Raw genomic sequence first — 20,953 nt, 5'->3', positions numbered from 1 at the left:
ATGCAATGCTATTTGTTTGCAATTATTCCCATAAGTATTTCGAGTCATAAATATTTCAACTCAACAAGTTCATAACTCAGCTCAAATTATACCGGTTGGATTAAGTTGATCGAACTTTTCAGATCATTAAATTTTTTAAACACCTTTATTTATATTTTAATCTTAAAACTCATTGATTATTAAATACTAATAAAGTCGGAAGAATAAGATGTATACAAGTTTACTCGATCTTATATTATTGCTAATTTATATGCTTCATTTTGAAGCATATTAATCATTTATCATATTAAATAATTTTTCTAAAATAAAAAGAATATTAGACACGCATCTTTTGTAATTATTTCTTTTTAAGAAAAAAAAAATCGAAAACCTTATTCAAGTCTATATAAACACAGTCTTGGATTAGATATCATCCCAAGATAATTTTGGTCTGGATTATCGGAAACCCCCATCTCTCTCTATTTCCTAAAAAATCTCAGCCTTCACACCCATTCCTTCGATTTCGCACTGCGATCTATGGCGTCTGGTTCAGCAGGCCGCCCTAATTCCGCCCCCAAATCGTTTGATTTTGGTTCTGATAATATCCTTTGCTCATTTGAGGACTACACTAAACAGGAACCTTCAAACGGTAGCCATAGCGATCCAGTCTCCGTTGCCAATTCTAGCAAGGTTCGTGGGGGTATTACTTGTTCCTGCGTTTCTTTGGCTAGTTTTCTGTCCTGGGTTATGGATGTCTGAAAGTAATTTTCGATTTTTCATTGTTGGGTGCGATTAGGGTTTGTGATTTTTGATATTAACATTCTAGTTTTGATCGTAGTTTAATTGGGCGGTGTTTATTTTTGGCTTAAGAAACGAGTACTCGATTGTTAAGGGTAGAGATGATGATCCATGCCAATCCATTTTTGCATTAGCTGAGTTCTAGGCCTTATGCTTGTCTGGTTTATTGTTGAGCGAACGTTGTTGGTGCTTTCCAGTCTCCAGAATGAATTTAGTTGTTCAATTCAGTTGGAGTTTGATATAATTTTGAATAATCATCCTAGACGAAAGGAACATTTGTTTTTACGTAGTCTTGGGTTTTGTATCTTATCCTCCTTGCATCTTTTATTTGTTCTTGTAAATAATGGGTTCATGAACTGATAGAGAGGAACATTTAACTCGATTATTATTGTTAGTATTTTCCGTTCATAAGCAAGTCTCATTGATGGTTAAAGTTGGTATTACTGATGGAGAATCCCATAGGATTATGAAGCTGCAATAGCAGCTTGCAGTGGCAGCAAGTATTGTTGCTAGTCGTATTGTGGCTCGAGCATCCCCGACGATTTTATGTACTTTTTAATTGCCTTGGATTTATATAAACCATTCTATCAATTTTACTATACATGCAGCATCTCTCAGTTTATGTCTTCTGGAATCATATTAAATTAGGAATTCAATGTGTATTATTTCATGAACGATTAAAGTTGTGCATATTTATATGGGCAGGATTTTCACAAGAGTAGAATGTCTACTGTATTCCCTGGTGCTGCATATGGTCAACCAGATGATTCCATTAATCAAGATGTGATTGCTACTGTTGAGAACAGCATGAAAAAGCATTCTGATAACCTTTTGCGTTTTCTCGAGGGGATAAGTTCACGCCTATCACAACTTGAACTGTATTGCTACAACCTTGATAAATCTGTTGGAGAAATGCGGTCTGACTTGGCCCGTGACCATGAAGAGGCAGATTCGAAGCTTAAATCTATTGAGAAGCATGTACAAGAGGTGAGCCACGACTTTAGAACTTTGAAGAGTTTGTCAGTTGAGGATCTTCTTTGGTACTTTATGATCATGAAAAAGTAACATTGTTTTCATTCATATTATACGATCATTTGTAGACGCGATAAATGAACTGTTTCTAATGATTCTGTATAAAGTATAATTAGTTTGCAACTTAAACCTTATCACTTGTTGACTCTTGAATCGTGCACTTGATATGAAAAGTGACTGCTCTTTTCAAGCCTTATCGTCATTTTTATTTCTTAAATTTTGGTACTGACCAAGAGGATTAGTAACATTTGAATTGAATTTGTACTTGATGCATTTCTGTAGGTTCACAGATCTGTACAGATTATCAGAGACAAGCAAGAGCTTGCTGAGACTCAAAAAGACTTGGCTAAACTTCAGGTCCCACAGAAAGAGCCATCTTTGTCGAGCCATTCGCAGACAAATGAGGAGAGGGTTTCAACTGATCCTAAAAAGAACGAAAATCCATCTGAGATTCACAACCAGCAATTAGCTTTGGCCTTGCCACATCAGATCGTCCCGCAGCAAAATCCTATGACACCCCCTTCAGCAGCTTTGCCTCAGAATGTGCCTCAACAACACCAATCTTACTACATTTCTTCATCCCAATTGCCTGGTCAACAACCATCCCATATCCAGCATGCTCAGAACCAGTATATCTCATCTGACTCCCATCACCGGGCATCACAACCTCAAGACGTTTCGCAGATGACCAATCCCCAGCTAAGTCAAACTCCACAACCATTTAATCAGTACCAACAACAATGGGCGCAGCCACCATCTCAGCCGGCACAACCACCACAACAGGCTTCTATGCAACCTCAGATCAGACCACCGCCTACTTCAGTCTACCCTTCTCCTTACCCACCAAATCAACCAACTTCTATGCCAGAGACTCTGTCAAGCAGCATGCCTATGCAAATGTCTTTTGCATCTATTCCTCAACCTGGTTCAAGCCGTGCGGATGCAGTGCCTTATGGGTATGCTGCTGCAAGTGGTGGTTCTGCTCCACAGCAACCTCCTCAAGTGAAAAATGCTTATGGACCAGCAACAGGCGAGGGCTATATGCCTCCTGGACAACAGCCTGCGCTATCCTCTGGAGGAGCATATATGATGTATGATAGGGAAAGCGGAAGACCGCCACACCATCTCCCTCAACAGCCACATCATCCGTCTCAGCAATCCCACTTCAATCAAAGTGGATATCCTCCGGCCAATGCACCTCCTCAGGTTCCTCCTCAAGCTCCAACAGGCCCCCATGTCTCAGCCAGGAATCCAAGTCATTCACATTTAATCGAAAAACTGGTTGGCATGGGTTTCAGGGGCGACCATGTTGCCAGTATAATTCAGAGAATGGAGGACAGTGGGCAAACGGTCGACTTCAACGCAGTTCTAGACAGATTGAGTACTCCTGCAGGTCCAGGGCCCCAAAGAGCGTGGTGAGTAATTTAATCAACCCCTGTTTGCGGCCCATCCTGGGCATGACCAGCCTCGTAAATTGCATCGTTTTAATGCATCGAATAAAATTTATCCTCGTACATATATTGTTATGGTTTGTGAGATTTAAAAATGTCGGCTGTATAATTTAAACATTGTGTGAATATCTTCTACCTGCTATTTCAAATCTTTTCATATGACTTCCTCTTAATGTTTGTATGCAAGTTTTCTACTTTCATTCCCAAACATGTTTGATAGTCAAAGACATCATTGGTGTTAGCCTGTTACTGCTAGTTTCCTACTTCCCCAAATCCTTTTCGAAGCTTGTGTTGTGCATTGGATTCCACTCGAGACTTGGGAATAAGTTTGGAATGGACATACGGCCATGGTAATAGGTAATAGGTTTGGAATGGACATGTGTTCCTGTTCGTATGACCGACGATCATGACCTGACCATGACATCGAGTTTCCAAAGAACAGAAAAGAAGGAATGTATTCATGCCGACACCTATCACGAAGAGAAGGAGAAAGAATGCAGTGTTGCCGACGCCCTATGTGGGGTGGGGGTGTCCTTTGCTATGATTCAATGAAACAGCAGTGTTGAAAGTGTGCAGTGCTATTGCCTGCTGGCTATGATTCAATTTACATTTACTTCCAGACAAACAGGTGGTTGAGTTGTCCCTTTCTTCTGGGTCGCAGGCCCCACAGATATCAATGGATAATTTTAGTGCATTCTTTTCCGTGGCGTTTATTTGCTTCCGTATCTTATAAGCTTAAAAGCTTGTTTTTGGAACACTCCAGTCCTTATCTTATAAACTCAAACCTTCATATTTGTCAACTAAACTTGCAACCTATTGATTAAACTCACTAAATTTCTTAATATTTATCAATTATTTAATAAAACATTCACTTTCAAAAAATTATTATAGTTAGAATATTGAATGAAAATTGGATCTTCGAATGGTAGGACAATGTTGTAATTTTTTAAAGATTAATAAATCAAAATTTTTGTATCTTTTTTATAATTTAACTATAAAGTAAGATCACACTACAATATTCGTTCTGTCGCAGTGGTAATTAAATGTTTATGGTGGAGATGCTTACACCGAATTCGGCCCTAATATCCCGGGGATCCAATTACGTGGCATGCCACATGTCTCTGCCATGTCACCATCCTTTCAATAAGATGGCAATCCCGTAAATTCCAAAATTCAACGTCCATTAATTGAGTTTCTTAATATTTCATGTCAAAATTGAAGCTCCCTCACCAACTTCCCATCTCCCTCCTTTTGTTACCTGTGCTCTGAGTTTCAGTTTGTTGTGAAGTCTCCAACGAAGGACATGGAGGAATCTCTGCTGGGAGGAGAAGGTAGCAGTAGCTCCAGCTCTCGACGTCAGATTCCGCATGTCAGGTTTAGGCGCCGCTCCGATGCCATCGCTTATGGCTCGGCGTACCAAAGAGCAGCTGCTCTTGTGGATCTGGTTAGACTCTTTTGCCGCATTTGATTCTCGCGCGCGTTTTTTTTTTCTTCTTTCATTGGTGATGGAAATGTTTTATGGTCTTTTATCACTTCACTGAACATTGTGATCCTTGTTTCTCTACCTTAGCTGGAGCTGTGTCTTTTAAGTATGATGAGTTTTGAATCTTATTTGGATTGTTTTGACGGATTTTTGGTTTGCGGAATCTTTATCTTGTGCCTGGCCTTTTCAGATATGGATTTGTGACTATGGAGAAATGACCTTGGTATTGGAGTGGTTTAGCGGTGGAATGTCTTGGAACTGGTCGTAGTTTTGCATAGAAGATTATTTTTCCTGTTGTTGACTCGAGTTGCATAGAAGATTATTTTTACTGTAATTCCAGCTTAATATATTGTTTTTAAATTCAACATTCATCGATAATCTATCTCCCTCTGAGCTCTAATCCTATTTCCAATTCTCATCATTTTCTCTCTGAGAATAGATGGTTTTACTTTTCTAGATTTTCATTTCTCATCATTAGTATAGCTGAAGGTATATGCTACTTATTTTGCATGTGGCTACATATGCTCTGCTACATTTTCTCAATAACAATAATAATAAACAAAAAGCTCTATTAATGAGAAATTTTGTGTTCTTTCAAGTTCAACTCAATAATTTTCTATATTCATTTGAGAGCTGATAAGTGCTAGAATGGAAAGAACAAAATGGAAGTTTTTCTAAAATGGCGGTCCCCTACCTTTATTTTGTTTCCCTGACTCTGCTCTTTTTTTTTTTTTTTTTTTTTTTTTGTTAGTGGCTGTGCTCATCTTTATTTTTATGCCAAGAAATGGTACAAACGTGTGTGGAATATTGATTAATTAAGCTCAAGATTTGTGCTAACAATTAACTTTGTCGATGAAACAAGGATACTCTCATAGAGTTTATGGAAAAAAGGATTTAGTTTTACTTTAAACGTTGGCCAACAGAACATTTTTGTCATTGCTGATAGAGACTGAATTTTGCAGGCTGAAGATGGCATTGGTATACCCGAGAAAATTCTTGATCAGTCAAACTTTCAGAGTGCTGCAAGACTATACTTCATTTTCATTAGATTTGATTTTCTTTGGTCCTTAAATTTCTTTGCGCTGATAATTCTAAATTTCTTTGAGGTTTGTTCTTCCATTTTTTTGTCATTCATCAGTCGTAAAAAGAAGTTTTTATTCATTTTTTAATATATTAACTTCTACAGGAACCTTTGTGGTGCTCCAAATACGAGACACATTCTTGTAATGATAGGGAGTATTTCTTTCTTGGGCAGTTGCCGTACTTAACAGCTGTTGAATCTCTTATATATGAGGTAAGAAAAAACTAAATAAATTCCGTTATTATTATCTTTTAAATTTTTTTTATTTCTACTTCAGTCAAGTTGGAGTTGCTCATGTTATGGCTTTGCCAGAATAGATTATGTGATAGAATAGTGTTACTGCGTTCTCACGGCAGTTTCAATGCATACTCGTCCTAGTACTTGTTACTATAAATTATATATACGAATGCTACTGTACATAAGCACGGAAGCAAAACTGAGTTATTATATTGGAGGAGGATGAGATGCTTTATATACTCAAATATAATTTGCAGGAGAATGCTGCTTGTAGATGCTGTATACTCCACTGTTTACAGAATCTCATTCATTGAAAGTGTAATATGTATAGATAACCTTCGATACAAGTGGCTGTGTGAGATTAGATGGCACTACATGTAGAAATCTGTAATTTAGAGATATTTAATTGTTTCATGTTTTAATTGAACGGGTTATGAAGTTTCTTGGTTTCCTCAAACGATATAAACAAACAATTCAGTGGGAAAGCTATTTCACAAATGGTGGATGTTAATTTTCCAGATTATCTATATTTCTAAGTATCATCATGCATCCAGAAACTAATCTTGTGAAGTTTTCAGTCTTGTTTATTTCCCACTTTCAACTTTAGTCATTGTCTGTTTCATTGAATCTCTACCGTCTAAATGCAGGCAACGACTCTCATAATACTCACGATACACACTTTTTTCCCAATTTCATATGAAGGTGCTCAGCTTTATTGGAAAAATCCCTTGAACCAATTGAAGGTACTTGTCCAGCGTCTCTTTTGTTGAGAGGTATCCTAAATTAGTTTGAACTTCAAATGAACTTGAAGTAATTTGAATTATAAATGAAGTTGAAGTAATTTGAATTATGAATGGTTTTGAAGGATCGATACTTGGTAATTGGAAAACATTCACTTTTCATGTTTCTGAGTAATTTGAGCATAAAGACAACTTCCTTATGCCCTTAATGTCAAAAGTGCACATATAAATTATTTTCTTTCCTTATGGAAGTTATTGTTGATGATTTGAGAGGAGTAGTCCAACATTGGATAATTAAGGGGAGATTATGAATTTGTAAGTAAGGACACCATCTCCACTAGAATGAAGCCTTTTGGGGAAACCAAAAGTAAAGCAATGAAAGCTTATGCTCAAAGTGGACAATATCATACCATTGTGGAGGTTCATTGTTCCTACTATGGTATCAGAGCCATGCCCTTAACTTAGTCATGTCAATAGAGTTCTCAAGTGTCGAACAAAGAAGTTGTGAGCCTCGAAAGTGTAGTCAAAGGACTCACTACAGAGAAGAGCGGTTCCAAGGGTTCCAGAGAAGGAGACCTTAGGGGAAGTTTTATGGTGTATTTGTTCAAGTGGAGGATTGTTGAGGACTATTGGGAAGAGTTGTCCCACATTGGCGAATTAAGGGGAAGATCATGGGTTTATAAGTTAGAAACACCATCTCTATTGGAATGAGGCTTTGTGGAGAAACCAAAAGTAAAGCCATGATAGCTTAGGTTCAAAGTGGATAATATCATACCATTGTAGAGGTTCGTTATTTCTAACCGTTATCCATACAAGAGATTAGCAATAATTAGATGGATGTCTTCTAGGAAACGAAAAAAGTTTGTTAAGTGACTAAAAAGCTTCGGCAGAAATGCAAGATTTATTGCTTTCACTGAAGTATTTTTGATATGTTGAACTTGAACATACAACCAGAGCCTACTGAAATGATGAAATGTTGGGTTATCATATTTTATTATCTTATGAATTATACATTTTGTTTATATCGCACTTCATCTTACGATTATAATCATTGCTATATATTTTTCTTGTACCCTTGGTTAAAGGTAGTTTTAAAAATTTTCTAGAATAGGCAAGTCAACATTCTAATATTTGGAATCGCTTCCTTATGAATTGTCAATACCCTATCAGGTTTTGGTGGCTATGATGTAGTAGTTTTTATGTAATTGATTCTATATCTTCCCCATTTTCCAGGTCGTTTGCACAATTATTTTGGTTGCCGATTTTGTCATTTATACCCTATATTTGTCGCCAGTGGCCTTCGATTATCTTCCATTCAGAGTTGCACCATATATAAGGGTTGTCTTTTTCATCATGAATATCAGGTATATCTTTTTCTTGACAAGATTCTTATTTTGCTTGTCATACGTGAATCACACCTTATATACTTAAAGATATTTGTAGCATCTAATTCAAAGAAGCTTTTTTCATCTACCCTTGTATCAGCAAGTAATTTAATTCCAAGAAACGAGTTTTGCTTATACTACTCTTGGCAAATGATTGTTTCGAGATGGCCATTTTAGTGGGTTAACATGGACTAGTTAGCTCATATTAATTGCCAGGTAATTATCCAAGATACAAACAAGCATTTAACATGGCGGATGTGTTGCAGAGATTTAAGACAAGGGAGCTTCATACATTTCATTTAAAGATAAAATTTCTGTGTAATATTAATTTTTACCGTTGTTGGGTCTCTTGATATTTGAAATGACCATCAATAGTAGTCTCTCCTTCTAATGATTGAAGAAAGTCGGCTTGAGATAATGTATTAGAGGTAAAAGGTTAAGTTTTGATGGGGCCCTAACATTTTATCTTCATTAATTGCTGATGTAAACTCAAATGTTCTGATTTTGACTTACCTCTTCCCTTGATATCTGATACTTGTTCCTTATTGGTGGGAGTCGATCCTATTTATGATTTAACTGTTTACTTTAAAGAAAACCCAACAAATTTAATCATTTCATTTGGTCCTTAGGCATCTCCGGGAGAGCATCATCATCCTGGCTGGAATGCTTGGCACATACTTGAATGTCTTGGTTCGTATATAATTTTGGCATAATAAATACTCTGTTTAGGCAGAATTTAAAATATACCTATATCACATCTTAAATTTTCCTTTGCTCGAAAAGTTGAAGAACTGAGCCTAACATTATATTATGCCAATTATTATACCAATTCTTCCTACGTTATTTTCATTTTCTCGCAGGCTCTAGGGCTTTTGTTTCTTCTGTTTTCCAGCTGGTTGGCATATGTTATATTTGAGGATACACAGCAGGGAAAAATAGTATTTACTTCTTTTGGAGCCACATTATATCAAATGTTTATTTTGTTCACTACATCCAATAGTCCAGATGTTTGGATACCTGCCTACAAGTAAGTGGGTAATTTAGAACGATTAAGACACTGTTAGTGGCTTTTTGTTGATATATTTTTCTATTAGTTAGACTTATATTCGTTTTCTTCTTCATTCCCTTTGAAGTGAATTGATAACCCTTCGAAGTTTGTAAATTTTGGAAATGATTGTTAAATTGTCATTCTGCTATACAATCCAAGATACAAGTTTAGGAAACTATGTTGCCTGTGGTAGCAAGAAGCACTGTATATGAGCTATGTGCAAAGATATCCCAGTTTTCTGATCAGAGGGAAAATTATTCCCCCTTCTCAATCACTATCACATTCCTGAATTTTGTACTGGTTGGTAGGCGTTTAATGATGGTGTAGCATACATCATACATTTTTGATATTCAAAATAGTAGCAAATCATTTGAACGCTAACATTGCACAGTGCCACTAGTTTACTATATTAGTTCTAGAGATAGAATTACTTGATTTTGATAGAATTCATGTCCTTGAGATGTTAATGGTATTTTAAGGTTACATTAATTAATGAATTATGAGTGGTATGAAGTATCATTGTTATTAATTTCCATCAAATGTAAAAGAGTTATATTAGAATTTTGTTGATGCATTATTGAAGTTACTAACTGAAGAATGCATGTTCAAAGACGTTTCTCCAACATTCTAAAGTAAGCATTACATTGACTTATATTGTCTTTTACAGGGCATCTCGTTGGTATTGTCTCTTTTTTGTTCTTTACGTGCTGTTGGGAGTTTACTTCGTTACAAACTTGATTCTTGCTGTTGTATACGATAGCTTTAAAAGTCAGGTAAATACTATTTTACCATGCTCTGCCAGTGTAAATAGTTATCGAAGGCTTCAATTGGCTTTAGTACTCAATTTTGTCTGCCCGTTTCTTGCTTCATCCACAGATCCTTTTCCCGTCTCCAGATACTTACTTCATTCGTAGTTCATCAACGAAAGTTGATTTACTTACTTTATTTTTTTTAATATGGATACAAAAGCTCACGTTTTTTCTATTTTTTATTGTTTATTAATATTTTAGCTTGCTAAACAAATTTCCGAGATGGACCGCTTGAGGAAAAGTATATTGGCCAAAGCTTTTGGTCTTATGGATACTAATGTAAGAATCATGGCCACTACCATCTAGCTTGCATCTTCAAAGTTTTAAATGGGTGGCTCGTAGATCCTATTTAATTTTGATGAAAGAATCTTGTCGTACTTTTACATCGGGTGCAAGTATCTGTCTTGTTCTTGTTCAGTTTTTATTTCCTGGTTTCTTCTTGTTTGTGTACTAGAAATTTGTTCTATTCTAGAAATTTCTCTTGGTAAATTTTCTATTAAACATAAAAAAACATTAAGACAGGGGAGGACATTGTTTTTAATTATCTGAATTGAGATAGGTCGGGCTTGTAACTATATAGAAATGACTGAAAAATGATGGTATTAGTTTTTGAGCATTTGAGCATTGCTATCATTATTGATAGTTGTATAGAAATTAATTGTGTTTCTTATGCTTTTTCATTGGGTATCAACGTGTAAAAGCCAGGGTGAAAACATTCAGCAGATAATTTTATGGAAGGTAGAGCTATATGGAGAGTTTTTCGTTGTTGGAAGAAAATAATAAGATGTCCCTTTTGGGATATGTATATGAGTATCATCTAAGCTTTAATGAAGGACATGACTTAGTTAGAGTTATGTTTTTAAGAAGAGGCCTACTTAATTCATTTTTTAGTTTATCTAAAAAGATTGTAATCATTTGAGAAAATATTTAGTTCATAATAATGTTCATTTATGTAGTGGACTTGTATCATGACGTCAAACTTGGTTAGGTAGTGTTTATCCAAAAAAAAAAAAAAAACTTAGTTAGGTAGTGTCAATTTTGATTTAGAGAATGGGGGACTTGATGAAAATCCCATTTGATGCCGTGCTACTATTTTTTGGTTTACCCTTCATACCTGTAACCATGCCACTAAGTATTTGGCTAAATGGATGTACTTGCATTCGTTCCCCTTCCACAACTCTATTTCAAATTCACTTTTCATATTAGAGTCTGTCCGCTGCTGGTTTATTAAAATTCTTGTATGTGATCATTCAATGTTGCATTGTCGTGGATAAAGGTTCTGCTGAGTGTCCCCATTTTACCTTGAGTTGTTGGTTCTGTGCCTTTTCTATTTTATTTGTTGACTAGAATAACGAGGTAAATATGGTCCACGTTACCATCCAACATCTTGTTTTCTTCAAAAGTTCATGGTGAAGATACTGCATGTTGATTACCTCCTCATGTCTTTACAGAACGTTGGGTTTATCAATAAAGAGCAGTGCCTTGCACTTTTAGAAGAACTTAACAGATACAGGTTTTTGTACCTTCTCTACCTCTCTATCGTTTGCCAGTTTTGGAAGTTCATTTGTTACAGCGAAGTCAGAAATACTTGCATAAGTGCTTGATGAAAAACTAATAATCCTTCATAGTGGCATCCTGTGTATCTATCAAGTTTTTATAATTCTTTCTGTTGGTTATTATTTATTTATTTTTTAATTTTGCAATCAAACACCTGCTGAAATATGTATTTTTGCTTCTTATGATCATATTTCATGATCATACCTGCTAAGAATTGGTGGATAACATCTTATTTTCGCTGATTGCATGTGGAAGTAGGCAGTGAATACAAAGGCATAAAGTACAGAGTTTTATCTTTCAGACTAAGGCTCAAATTTCAATTTTGTAGTTTGCCTGGTATAGAAGAACTCTTAGTTTTAGCTTTTGCCCGTTGACTAGTCTTACATTTTCAAGATTGTAACATTTATGCTCAGGTCTTTGCCGAAAGTATCAAGGGATGATTATGAGTTAATATTTGATGAGCTGGATGACAGTCGTGATTTTAAGGTACATAAGTTCCTCAAAACTGTTAAACTAAATAATTTTTTTGGATTCTTGTTCTCGAAATAACTTATATTCATCCTTACAAGTTATAACCTGGCTAGTATTGGATGAGGGTGGTAGTGATAAGTTAAGGCACATTAGTTACTTGAATTTGTGAAAGTGTGTCGGTATGGGACCTTGAATGCAATTTTATTTGTTTATTATTTAAAAAAAAAAAACAAAAACAAAAACTTCTATTGATATGGTAAAAGGTTGCATTCAAAAACCTATTCTCTGAAGGAGCTTACGAAAAGACTCCCATATTAAGGTTAAATACAAAGGAAGAACAATTAAAAAAAAAAAAAAAAAAAAAAAAAAAGAGGAACACCACTGAAACAATAAATTTTACTTATAGGAAACCTATGCCCTGAAAGAAGCTTATGAAAAGTCTCCCCAGTTATGGTTAATTACTGAGGCTTGATTGCATATTCAATTTGTGATTATAATAAACATACTGATGGATTATATCTTCGCGAACATACTAGGTTTTTCTTCTTTTTGGGGATGGGTTCTCTCTACCCCTGGCCCTTAAGCTGTTTTTCTTGTTGACATGAATACACACACACACACACACACACACACACACACACACACATATAAGCAATTAAAAATAATTTTCTTTATCTTCCTTGATTTTATTTGGATTCCTTCCTCATATGTAGATTAATATGAATGAGTTCGCTGATCTTTGCAATGCTATAGCCTTGAAGTTCCAGAAGGAGGACATTGTAAGTCCTTATAGTTTTATCCATGAATTTTAGAAACTACTGAGGAGTGAACAGAATGAATAAGGGCTTAATTTGCTCATCGGAATTACTATGATTGCAGCCTTCATGGTTTGAAGGGTATCCTTCGATCTACCATTCAGTTTTCTCAAAAAAGTTGAAAGCATTTGTGCGGAGCCCCACATTTGGATATGCTGTATCTTTTATCCTCATATTGAACCTGGTTGCTGTTATTATTGAAACAACTGTAAGACTTGCTTAAATAATAATTTTATTTATGTAATTAACTTCGTCATGTTATCGTGAATGGAAATTTAATCAACTTTGTCACATTATCATGGATGGAAATCTTTTTGATCTTTCAAACATAGAATTTATTCTCTCGTGATTCATGTTGCTCTCATATGGAGGATTCGATTATTTGATTTTGTCTAAATTATACTAAATACTTTTCACCTTTATTTTCCTTTGTTTGCACAATTAAATTTTGGATTTTGATACAAATATATTAAGCGATGATCTTAGTTGATATTTATTTGTTTGTTGAAGAAATATCGAAATAAATGGTAGCAGCTCCATTCAATTTAATTAAAGTTTTTATGCAGCTTATAGGCATTTAACTTCTGGTATTCGTGTTTCAGCTTGATATAGCAAACAATGCAGGTCAGAAAGCATGGCAAGAACTCGAGTTTGTATTTGGTAAGGTCTTGATAAGTAAATATTTTATTTTCTTCAAATAACTATGTATTTGTTTCCAACTTCTTACAATTTTCTTTTTATTAAGTATTCCTGGTTGAAATTTCAATAATGGTTATTTTGCTTTGAAGAACCTGTATCATTTTTGGGTAGGAAAAAACAATGCAACATAGCATCTAAGAGATTGAACTTATATAGAACTTGAGCGAAGATTTTGTTTATTATTCAAAAGCATTATACGAGAAACTATCCAATAGGATGCAAATCCCCTAAGTAAGAATAAATTACTCACGAAACAACCAACTAACGAAGTAATTCAACAACAATGAACAATTATGTGAAAGCAATTATGTGATTGATTGTTACCATGGTTATCTTTTTCTTATTTTACACAAAATATCTTTTTTTTTTTCCAACAGGTTGGATATATGTAGTTGAAATGGCTCTAAAAATCTACTCGTTTGGATTTTTGAACTATTGGAGAGATGGCCAAAATCAGTTTGATTTCCTTGTCACGTGGATTATAGGTAAATAGTATCTGTGTGTGTGAGCGAGAGGGGGGGAGGGGGGTCAATTTTTTTATTTTTCATTGTGTTAATATTTTCTTTATCAATCTTTTTAGTATCACTTTTACTTTGACAGTGATTGGAGAAACTATAACTTTCGTTGCACCCAGTGGACTAACTTTTCTTTCAAATGGAGAATGGTAAGAGTAATTTTGTCCATCCTGTGTAAACCAAAATGTTCTCTATTCTTTCATAAATATATTCTCTTGCTGTCTAATTCCCTTACGGAATGAGTGAAAAAATTGATGGCTCCTTCGCTTTTGAATGCTGCTCTTTTCAGTGGTGCCTAAAACTTCTATGTTTTGATTTAACATTTCAAAAGTTAAATGATAACGGTAGAGATGGGTGAGATACTGTACATGATGCATTTCTGTTCAACTTCTTCTTTAGATCCTTTGAATCCACAAGAAGTTAAAATGACAATAAAGCATTAAAAAAAGAAAAGAAAAGAAAAAAAGCCTTTAGGAGCAAAAGTAATTACCCGGATCCATTTACATATTTAATTATCACAGATTCACAAAATTAAAGTATTGTGATAAAGTAGTATAACCAAAATGTTTTTAAGGTAATAAGTTCAAACTATGGCGAATCTTGATCACCTACCTAGGATATTTTATATTATGCATTTTTTTTATGGCAGAAATTGTAGTGTCAAATTATTGTTTCATAGGATTAGCTTAGGTGCGCACAAGATATCACAAATATCCACAAATAGTTAAATAAAAAGATCGTAATAAAAAACTATTTAGTTTTTATCAAAGAACATGGTTAAATCAGAACATGCTGTATATTTTGGTATTATCAATTATAGTCGACATTGCTTGCATCATATTTTAGGCCCACTCTTTCTTTCTTTGTTTTTTATCTGTCTGAGGGGAGATTGGTGGAATCTGTTTATTGAAGTCGACTTGTTTTGAGATTAACGAAGCATGTATCAATTAACTGGAGAAATGTATATATGTAGCAATCAACACCTGTCTTTCTCACATGAAATAAGATTCTCTTTCATTGTATTGGTAACATAGACCCTGCATTGGCTGAATGTTTATCCAAATGGCTGTAAACTAATATAGGGGCATGTTGTTAGCAAAGGGTTTCACATGCCTATCCTTTCTCACTGTTTAACTTTAGTCTTGGTTCATACCGGATATGGACATTATAGAAGTGAAACCATGGAATTCTATATTACATTGACTCAGCTTTATTAAAATCAAGCATAATACCTTCTCTTCTAATGTATAGCATGTAGTTCTTTTTTAATCTTGCTAAAATAAACAATTTTGTTTTTCTCTTCTTTGCCTACAGGATTCGCTACCTTCTGATAGCAAGAATGTTACGCTTGATAAGGCTCCTAATGCATGTCCGGCAATATCGAGCTTTTCTTGCTACCTTTTTAACTCTCATCCCTAGTTTGATGCCATATCTAGGAACCATTTTCTGTGTCCTCTGTCTTTATTGCAATCTTGGTGTGCAGGTAAATACGTTGATCGAAATGAACTATTTATGAAAATAGAAGAATGAAATGAATCTTATAAGATACACTTTTATTAGCTTTTCCTGTCATAAATTGCATCTTGTTGCAACATATAAACTGACTAATTTAGGTCCTTAGATGATCATAAACTTTGTAACATCTAAACTTTAATCCTAAGTTTTGTATCATGTCTCCAGATTTGTATTATTATATATTTTACTCTTTAGTAATTGTATCTTTTTATGTCGATCGGTCATTCAAATTCTTTAGATTTTGAACTATTTTCGGTGCATGTTTCTAGTCATCGTAATATAATGTAGTCAAATATCTTTACTTTTTGCTGTCTTCACTAATGCCCTTGCTTTTGTCTCAATCGTTTTAAAGGTCTTTGGAGGACTTGTTAATGCTGGAAATGCCACTTTGTCTAAGACTGATCTGGATGAGGATGAGTATCCTTAGATGTTTTACTTCTTCTTCTTTATTTATTATTATTTTTTTGGCTAGATACTTTTAAATACTTTGATAGTGGATTCTGAATTTTTATAGGCTTCTAAATAGGGATTCATTGTGGCTGCAGGAGCCTTCTTTGAATAAACCAGTTTAACTTTTTTCTGTTTTGTCCGTGTGAAGGACGTTTTCTGTTTAGATTTTCCTTGACTGAGTCAGCTACCTACTTTTCAATTTTAACGACTATCCTAATGGCATGGTGACACTGTTCAATTTGCTAGTTATGGGAAACTGGCAAGCCTGGATGCAGGTACCTTCTTTTATTATCAGTTTCCTCTTCTTTTTTTTTTTTTTTTTTTTGTGCTTCTGGCTCCTGTAAACCTAAAGCGGTATATCTGTTATATTCTCCTTTGGGGGTATGGTCATATGCATCTAAAAGTGAAAATTGAAATCTTTAGATTATATGTTATATGCAAATAGTTAGAATGGGTATCAAATTTTATTTGTAATTTCTTCAAACATTAATACCTTGATATGTCCATTGAATGTTGACGGTTTTGGTATTTGGTTCAGTATGAAGGAAAACAAAAACTAAAAGAAATTAAGCTTAATCTTGGAACAAAAATTCTGAAGAAAGAAGGGTACTGCAATGTCATACTAACTTTTCCCTTCACGAAAATAGATGTTTCAAAATTCCGTTTATTCTAGTTGTCATTGTCCTTTTCCTAATTTCTGTGGCTTTGTTGATTGCTGCATTATTTTCTGGCTACAAGATTAGAATTTCTGCGTTATGCTAATAAGATTATCCCTATGACATACGAAGTAGTATTTATTTATATGTACTCTAGCCTCATAAGTTGGATTTCACAGTGCCTCATCCTTGTGTTTCAAGTAATTATTTTCATTTTCCCTTCCTACTGTAACTTTTCTTTACCATCTCTGGAATTTGTCACTGAATTTAATATTTATCTTCTCAGAGCTACAAGGAATTAACAGGAAGCATTTGGACCCTCGTTTATTTTATCAGTTTCTACCTAATAACCGTTTTGCTGCTCTTAAATTTGGTAAGTTTGCTTTTGTGCTTTTATGCAATACCCGTACCTTATCGTTTATATCTTTACTATGATGATAGCTGCAAATAAATGGGCTTCCTTGCTGAGAAATGCTGCATAATGAATAAAACGTAATCTGATTACACTAGGAATTTTTTTTCCTTTAAGATTACATGCTATACTGTTTTCTTAATTGACACAATACCTTCATAAATAACGAGGAGATTGATACTGTTGAAAAGAAATGTTAATATTGGACTTCAAATAAATGGAGGGTTCATGTTCTTTACTTCATCTTTTCTTCTCTTTTTTTCCACTAACGAGAAAATCCAAAATAACCTTCTTTAATTGGTAATTACCAACGGCTTATTGCACTCACCGCTACATGTTGATTGACATGATTGTTAGTTATTAGTTAAGTTTCCAGTGTTCTCGTCAAAGTTATGATGAATGCATGCTTGTAAGCATATCATATTTGATATAATGGCGTTACAAATTAAAAAACTTAAAATATTGTGATATGATTCAGGTTGTAGCCTTTGTCTTGGAGGCATTCTTTGCTGAATTGGATATTGAATCTTCAGAAAATGGCGAAGAACAGGATCAGGTCAGTATCTTCTGATCCTTGAGAAGGATGGGTATTGTGAACTACTGGACTTCAATTGAGAGTAGAAATGGAGACCTCATGCAAATTAATGATTTATATTAACTCTTACTATAACTGAAATAAAAGAAGTATGTGATTGAAACACATATATTAAGACTAAATATTTGGATTTAGAGATGTACGTTGTTCTTCTGATTGATATTGCTGAAGTTTTATTCTAGCAACTGGACATTAGTTTTGGGGAGAAAAATTGTTGCCTCTTCTTTTGAATGCTTGAGTGCATATATTTAGTTATTGCGATTATTTATCCACAAAATCTCAAACCTTTGCAATTAAATTCTAATCTACAAATCTACATTAGCTGTTGAAGTATTATCTTTTTGATATACATAATCAACACCTTGAAATTTTTAAATTTTGTTTTTGATTACTCCCAAGATATTTAATCTTTCAGATTCTAAAAAAATTAGAGACGATAAATTAGACACACAATGTTAAAATCTTTTCCATACATTTTTTTTCCTTTTTTTAATTGCCTCCTCTGCTCCACACCTAGTTTTTCAGATTCACGTTGCTGGTTCTGCTATTTTATTGTGTTTATACCGGTACTTTTAGGTTACAATGACAATGAAAAAAAAGAAGGATAAAGAAACAATCATTAAGCTTGCCTATTTATCCAACATTTGTGCTTTTTTCACTGTGGGATAACAAGAAGGTCCAACTAACTGTACTTATGAATCTAAATTCTGTGGTTCAGGACGGAGATAGTAGAAAGGATCGTCGACGTTTTGTTGGGTACGACAATAAGTAGTTTTAATATGCATCCATCCTCTCCATTTGACTTGAAAATGTTGACGTGACAAATTTTTATGGTTTTTTTTTCCAGCACTAAAACTCGGAGTCGCAAAGTTGACATTCTTCTCCATCATATGTTGAGTGCAGAACTGGATAAGGATTCCGATTAGTACTGTTTCTTTTCCAGGTTAGCAGCCAACCCTTGTTCCCAAATAATTGATTAGTTGAACGCTCTCTGCATTGTTGCTGCATCATCCCACTTGTCTTTTGATATTTTGATTACATTTCCCACACATTAAGAGCGTTGAGAATTTAGACACATTCGCCAGAATTCATTTCTCTCATACTTATTTTGATCTTTCAATCCGAGTGCTTCGTTTGGTTCATCTATATGCTAGGCGCCCATCGATTTGATAATCTGGTAACGTTGATGTTACCTAATAACGTGGAAAAGGAGAATAGATACAAAATATCACGGTACTCAAAGAACCAATAGCACCAAAGACGCAAACTTACTCCATGAGAAAATAGCTCTTATTTAATTGTAAATGTTCCCTCCGAGACAAGCACATGCAGACACTCACCATATATTTGTGTGCCTGTGTAAACAATCTGCAGATGAGGAATTTTTCGTCAAATGAAGCTCCCAGTTTCAGTTCGTCCGTTCCCCGTGATGCGAGAATTCCAAATGAACCAAAAAAACGTGTATAAATAATGTCAGTGGATAGTTCTGAAGGGGGTAACCTTAAAGATGGGGAGTCTGCATGAACATTAATGTAGTTTGTTATCTGAATTGCGTAGACAGCAGGTGACTTTCCTAAGTTTTATTTACTTGATCTCCATTAGGAGAGAGAGAGAGCTTAGCTATACAGTCTGCTAGTTTGATTTCAGTTGGATTACTGTACTCTTGATTTTTAAACTATGGAATCCTCTCGCCTCATCGTTTACCACTCCATTCACAAAGTCCGAGATGATTGCTGGTAATAAAATAATGCGACGTGTGAGGAATCAAGCATCTCCACTTTTGTAATGGGCCATTTTTTTTTAAATTCATACGCACGTTGGATTATTGTTGTTTATTTTATACATGATTTTGTAATTGAAAATTTTACAGGCGTCTCCAATAGAGTGCTAGGGTCTTATCGACGAATAACTTTTCTAGTGGAGATTTTTCCATATAAAATTTTTATGCGTGATGAGTAAATTTTTTTAAATATATTTATCTGTGGAGTCAATTATGGTTGTTTATTAAAACACTCCTCCCTCGACTCTGAAAGAAGGCATCTATACATTCAGCTTGCTTCCTTATTTATATTCTCCCTGTCTAGCAAGGGTAAGCAGAAAGCCAAAAACCAGGTGGTCACATAGAGACGGAGAAATGAGGAGCATGAAAGGAGAGGTGTCATTGAACCTGCCCGCCGAGAAAGCATGGCAGATGTACAGAGACAACGAGGTTATCAGTAAAATCAATCCTGAGCTGCTTTCTCGAGCTGAATATGTTCAAGGAGATGGCGGCCCTGGAACTCTCAGGCTCTTCAAGCTTGGCCCTGGTACCTCTCTCTCTCTAGAAATTCTTGTTTTAAATATCTTCTTAATTTTTTTTTGTTTCCATGTGCAAATCCATGAAAACCATAGCTGAATTCTTAGTCTTTAATTCTAGACACTGCTTGTTGGGTGGATTTTGAACACCGTCAAGATATCTAACATCTTTGTTGGAAAAAAAGTGATAGCGTAGTGTAACAAATGAGTTATTATTGATTATGATGAGACGTGTAGCCTTGAGAAGCTACGTGGGGGAGTCGGTGGAGAAGATAGAGAAGGTGGAGACAGGTCGATCAGTGAGCTACGACGTGGTGGGAGGAGAGCTAAGAAAGATGTATAATCCGTACAAAGTGACCTTCACATTCACTCCTGTGGAAGGAAAAGAGACGGAAATGTGCACTGCCCAGTGGCAAGCTGAATACGAGCCACTGTCTCCCACCATCCCTCCACCGGATAAGGCTAGGGATGCTGCCTTGCGGTTCCTCCAGTGCTTTGACAAGTTTGACCTCAGCTACTAGAGCCCTCAACACAATCCTTCCTCTATATTTCAGTGTATGGAATAAGTTTGGAAAGGGTAGAGCAGTCTATGCTCTCTCTCTCTCTCTCTCCCTCTCTCTCTCTCTCTCTCTCAGGATAACCGGTTTAGTCGTGTTTCTCTCTCTTCCCTGTGAAAAGTGATCTCTCTCTTTGTCTCTGTCTTGTGAAAATCTAGTTGGGTCATGTCAAGCTTGTGTGAGAAACTTCTCTAGTTCTGGATTAGGTGCCATCTCTGAATTTATGTATGTGATGTTAACGAAGTGCAAAGCCCAACGGGGATGTCAAGAACAACATCGCAGTACTATCTGGTTGGGTGGCTTATAGGCACGAATCTAGTGTTTTTTTTTTTTTTTTTTTTTTTTTTTTTTTTTTTTTTTTTTTTTTTTTTTT

The 20,953-nt window shown here is 35.1% G+C and overlaps 3 protein-coding genes across 3 annotated transcripts; all 3 read left to right on the top strand.

Moving 5' to 3' along the window:
* The first annotated feature begins 411 nt into the window (after positions 1-411).
* On the top strand, positions 412-3,419 carry LOC111468169 (ataxin-2 homolog). Its single transcript, XM_023113290.1, has 3 exons — positions 412-669; positions 1,483-1,764; positions 2,092-3,419. The coding sequence occupies exons 1-3, from the start codon at positions 517-519 to the stop codon at positions 3,226-3,228; spliced, it is 1,572 nt and encodes a 523-aa protein (XP_022969058.1). The 5' UTR covers positions 412-516; the 3' UTR covers positions 3,229-3,419.
* Positions 3,420-4,467: 1,048 nt separating this feature from the next.
* Positions 4,468-19,489, top strand: LOC111468128 (two pore calcium channel protein 1A-like). Its single transcript, XM_023113223.1, has 24 exons — positions 4,468-4,704; positions 5,706-5,849; positions 5,930-6,037; positions 6,709-6,804; positions 8,035-8,165; positions 8,816-8,876; positions 9,047-9,213; positions 9,902-10,007; positions 10,245-10,322; positions 11,495-11,556; positions 12,014-12,086; positions 12,785-12,850; positions 12,951-13,094; positions 13,489-13,546; positions 13,963-14,070; positions 14,186-14,249; positions 15,415-15,583; positions 15,968-16,032; positions 16,250-16,340; positions 17,008-17,094; positions 17,612-17,689; positions 18,447-18,484; positions 18,576-18,671; positions 19,103-19,489. The coding sequence occupies exons 1-23, from the start codon at positions 4,564-4,566 to the stop codon at positions 18,652-18,654; spliced, it is 2,214 nt and encodes a 737-aa protein (XP_022968991.1). The 5' UTR covers positions 4,468-4,563; the 3' UTR covers positions 18,655-18,671; positions 19,103-19,489.
* Positions 19,490-19,788: 299 nt separating this feature from the next.
* Positions 19,789-20,646, top strand: LOC111468337. Its single transcript, XM_023113517.1, has 2 exons — positions 19,789-20,034; positions 20,261-20,646. Exons 1-2 carry the CDS (start codon positions 19,863-19,865, stop codon positions 20,542-20,544), a joined length of 456 nt encoding a protein of 151 aa, XP_022969285.1. The 5' UTR covers positions 19,789-19,862; the 3' UTR covers positions 20,545-20,646.
* The last annotated feature ends 307 nt before the right edge of the window (positions 20,647-20,953 follow it).

The sequence above is a fragment of the Cucurbita maxima genome, unplaced genomic scaffold (genome assembly GCF_002738345.1).
Source record: "Cucurbita maxima cultivar Rimu unplaced genomic scaffold, Cmax_1.0 Cma_Scf00036, whole genome shotgun sequence".
Lineage (NCBI taxonomy): Eukaryota > Viridiplantae > Streptophyta > Magnoliopsida > Cucurbitales > Cucurbitaceae > Cucurbita > Cucurbita maxima.
Note: the sequence above shows the minus strand (reverse complement) of the source record. Positions and strands in the feature narration are given on the sequence as shown.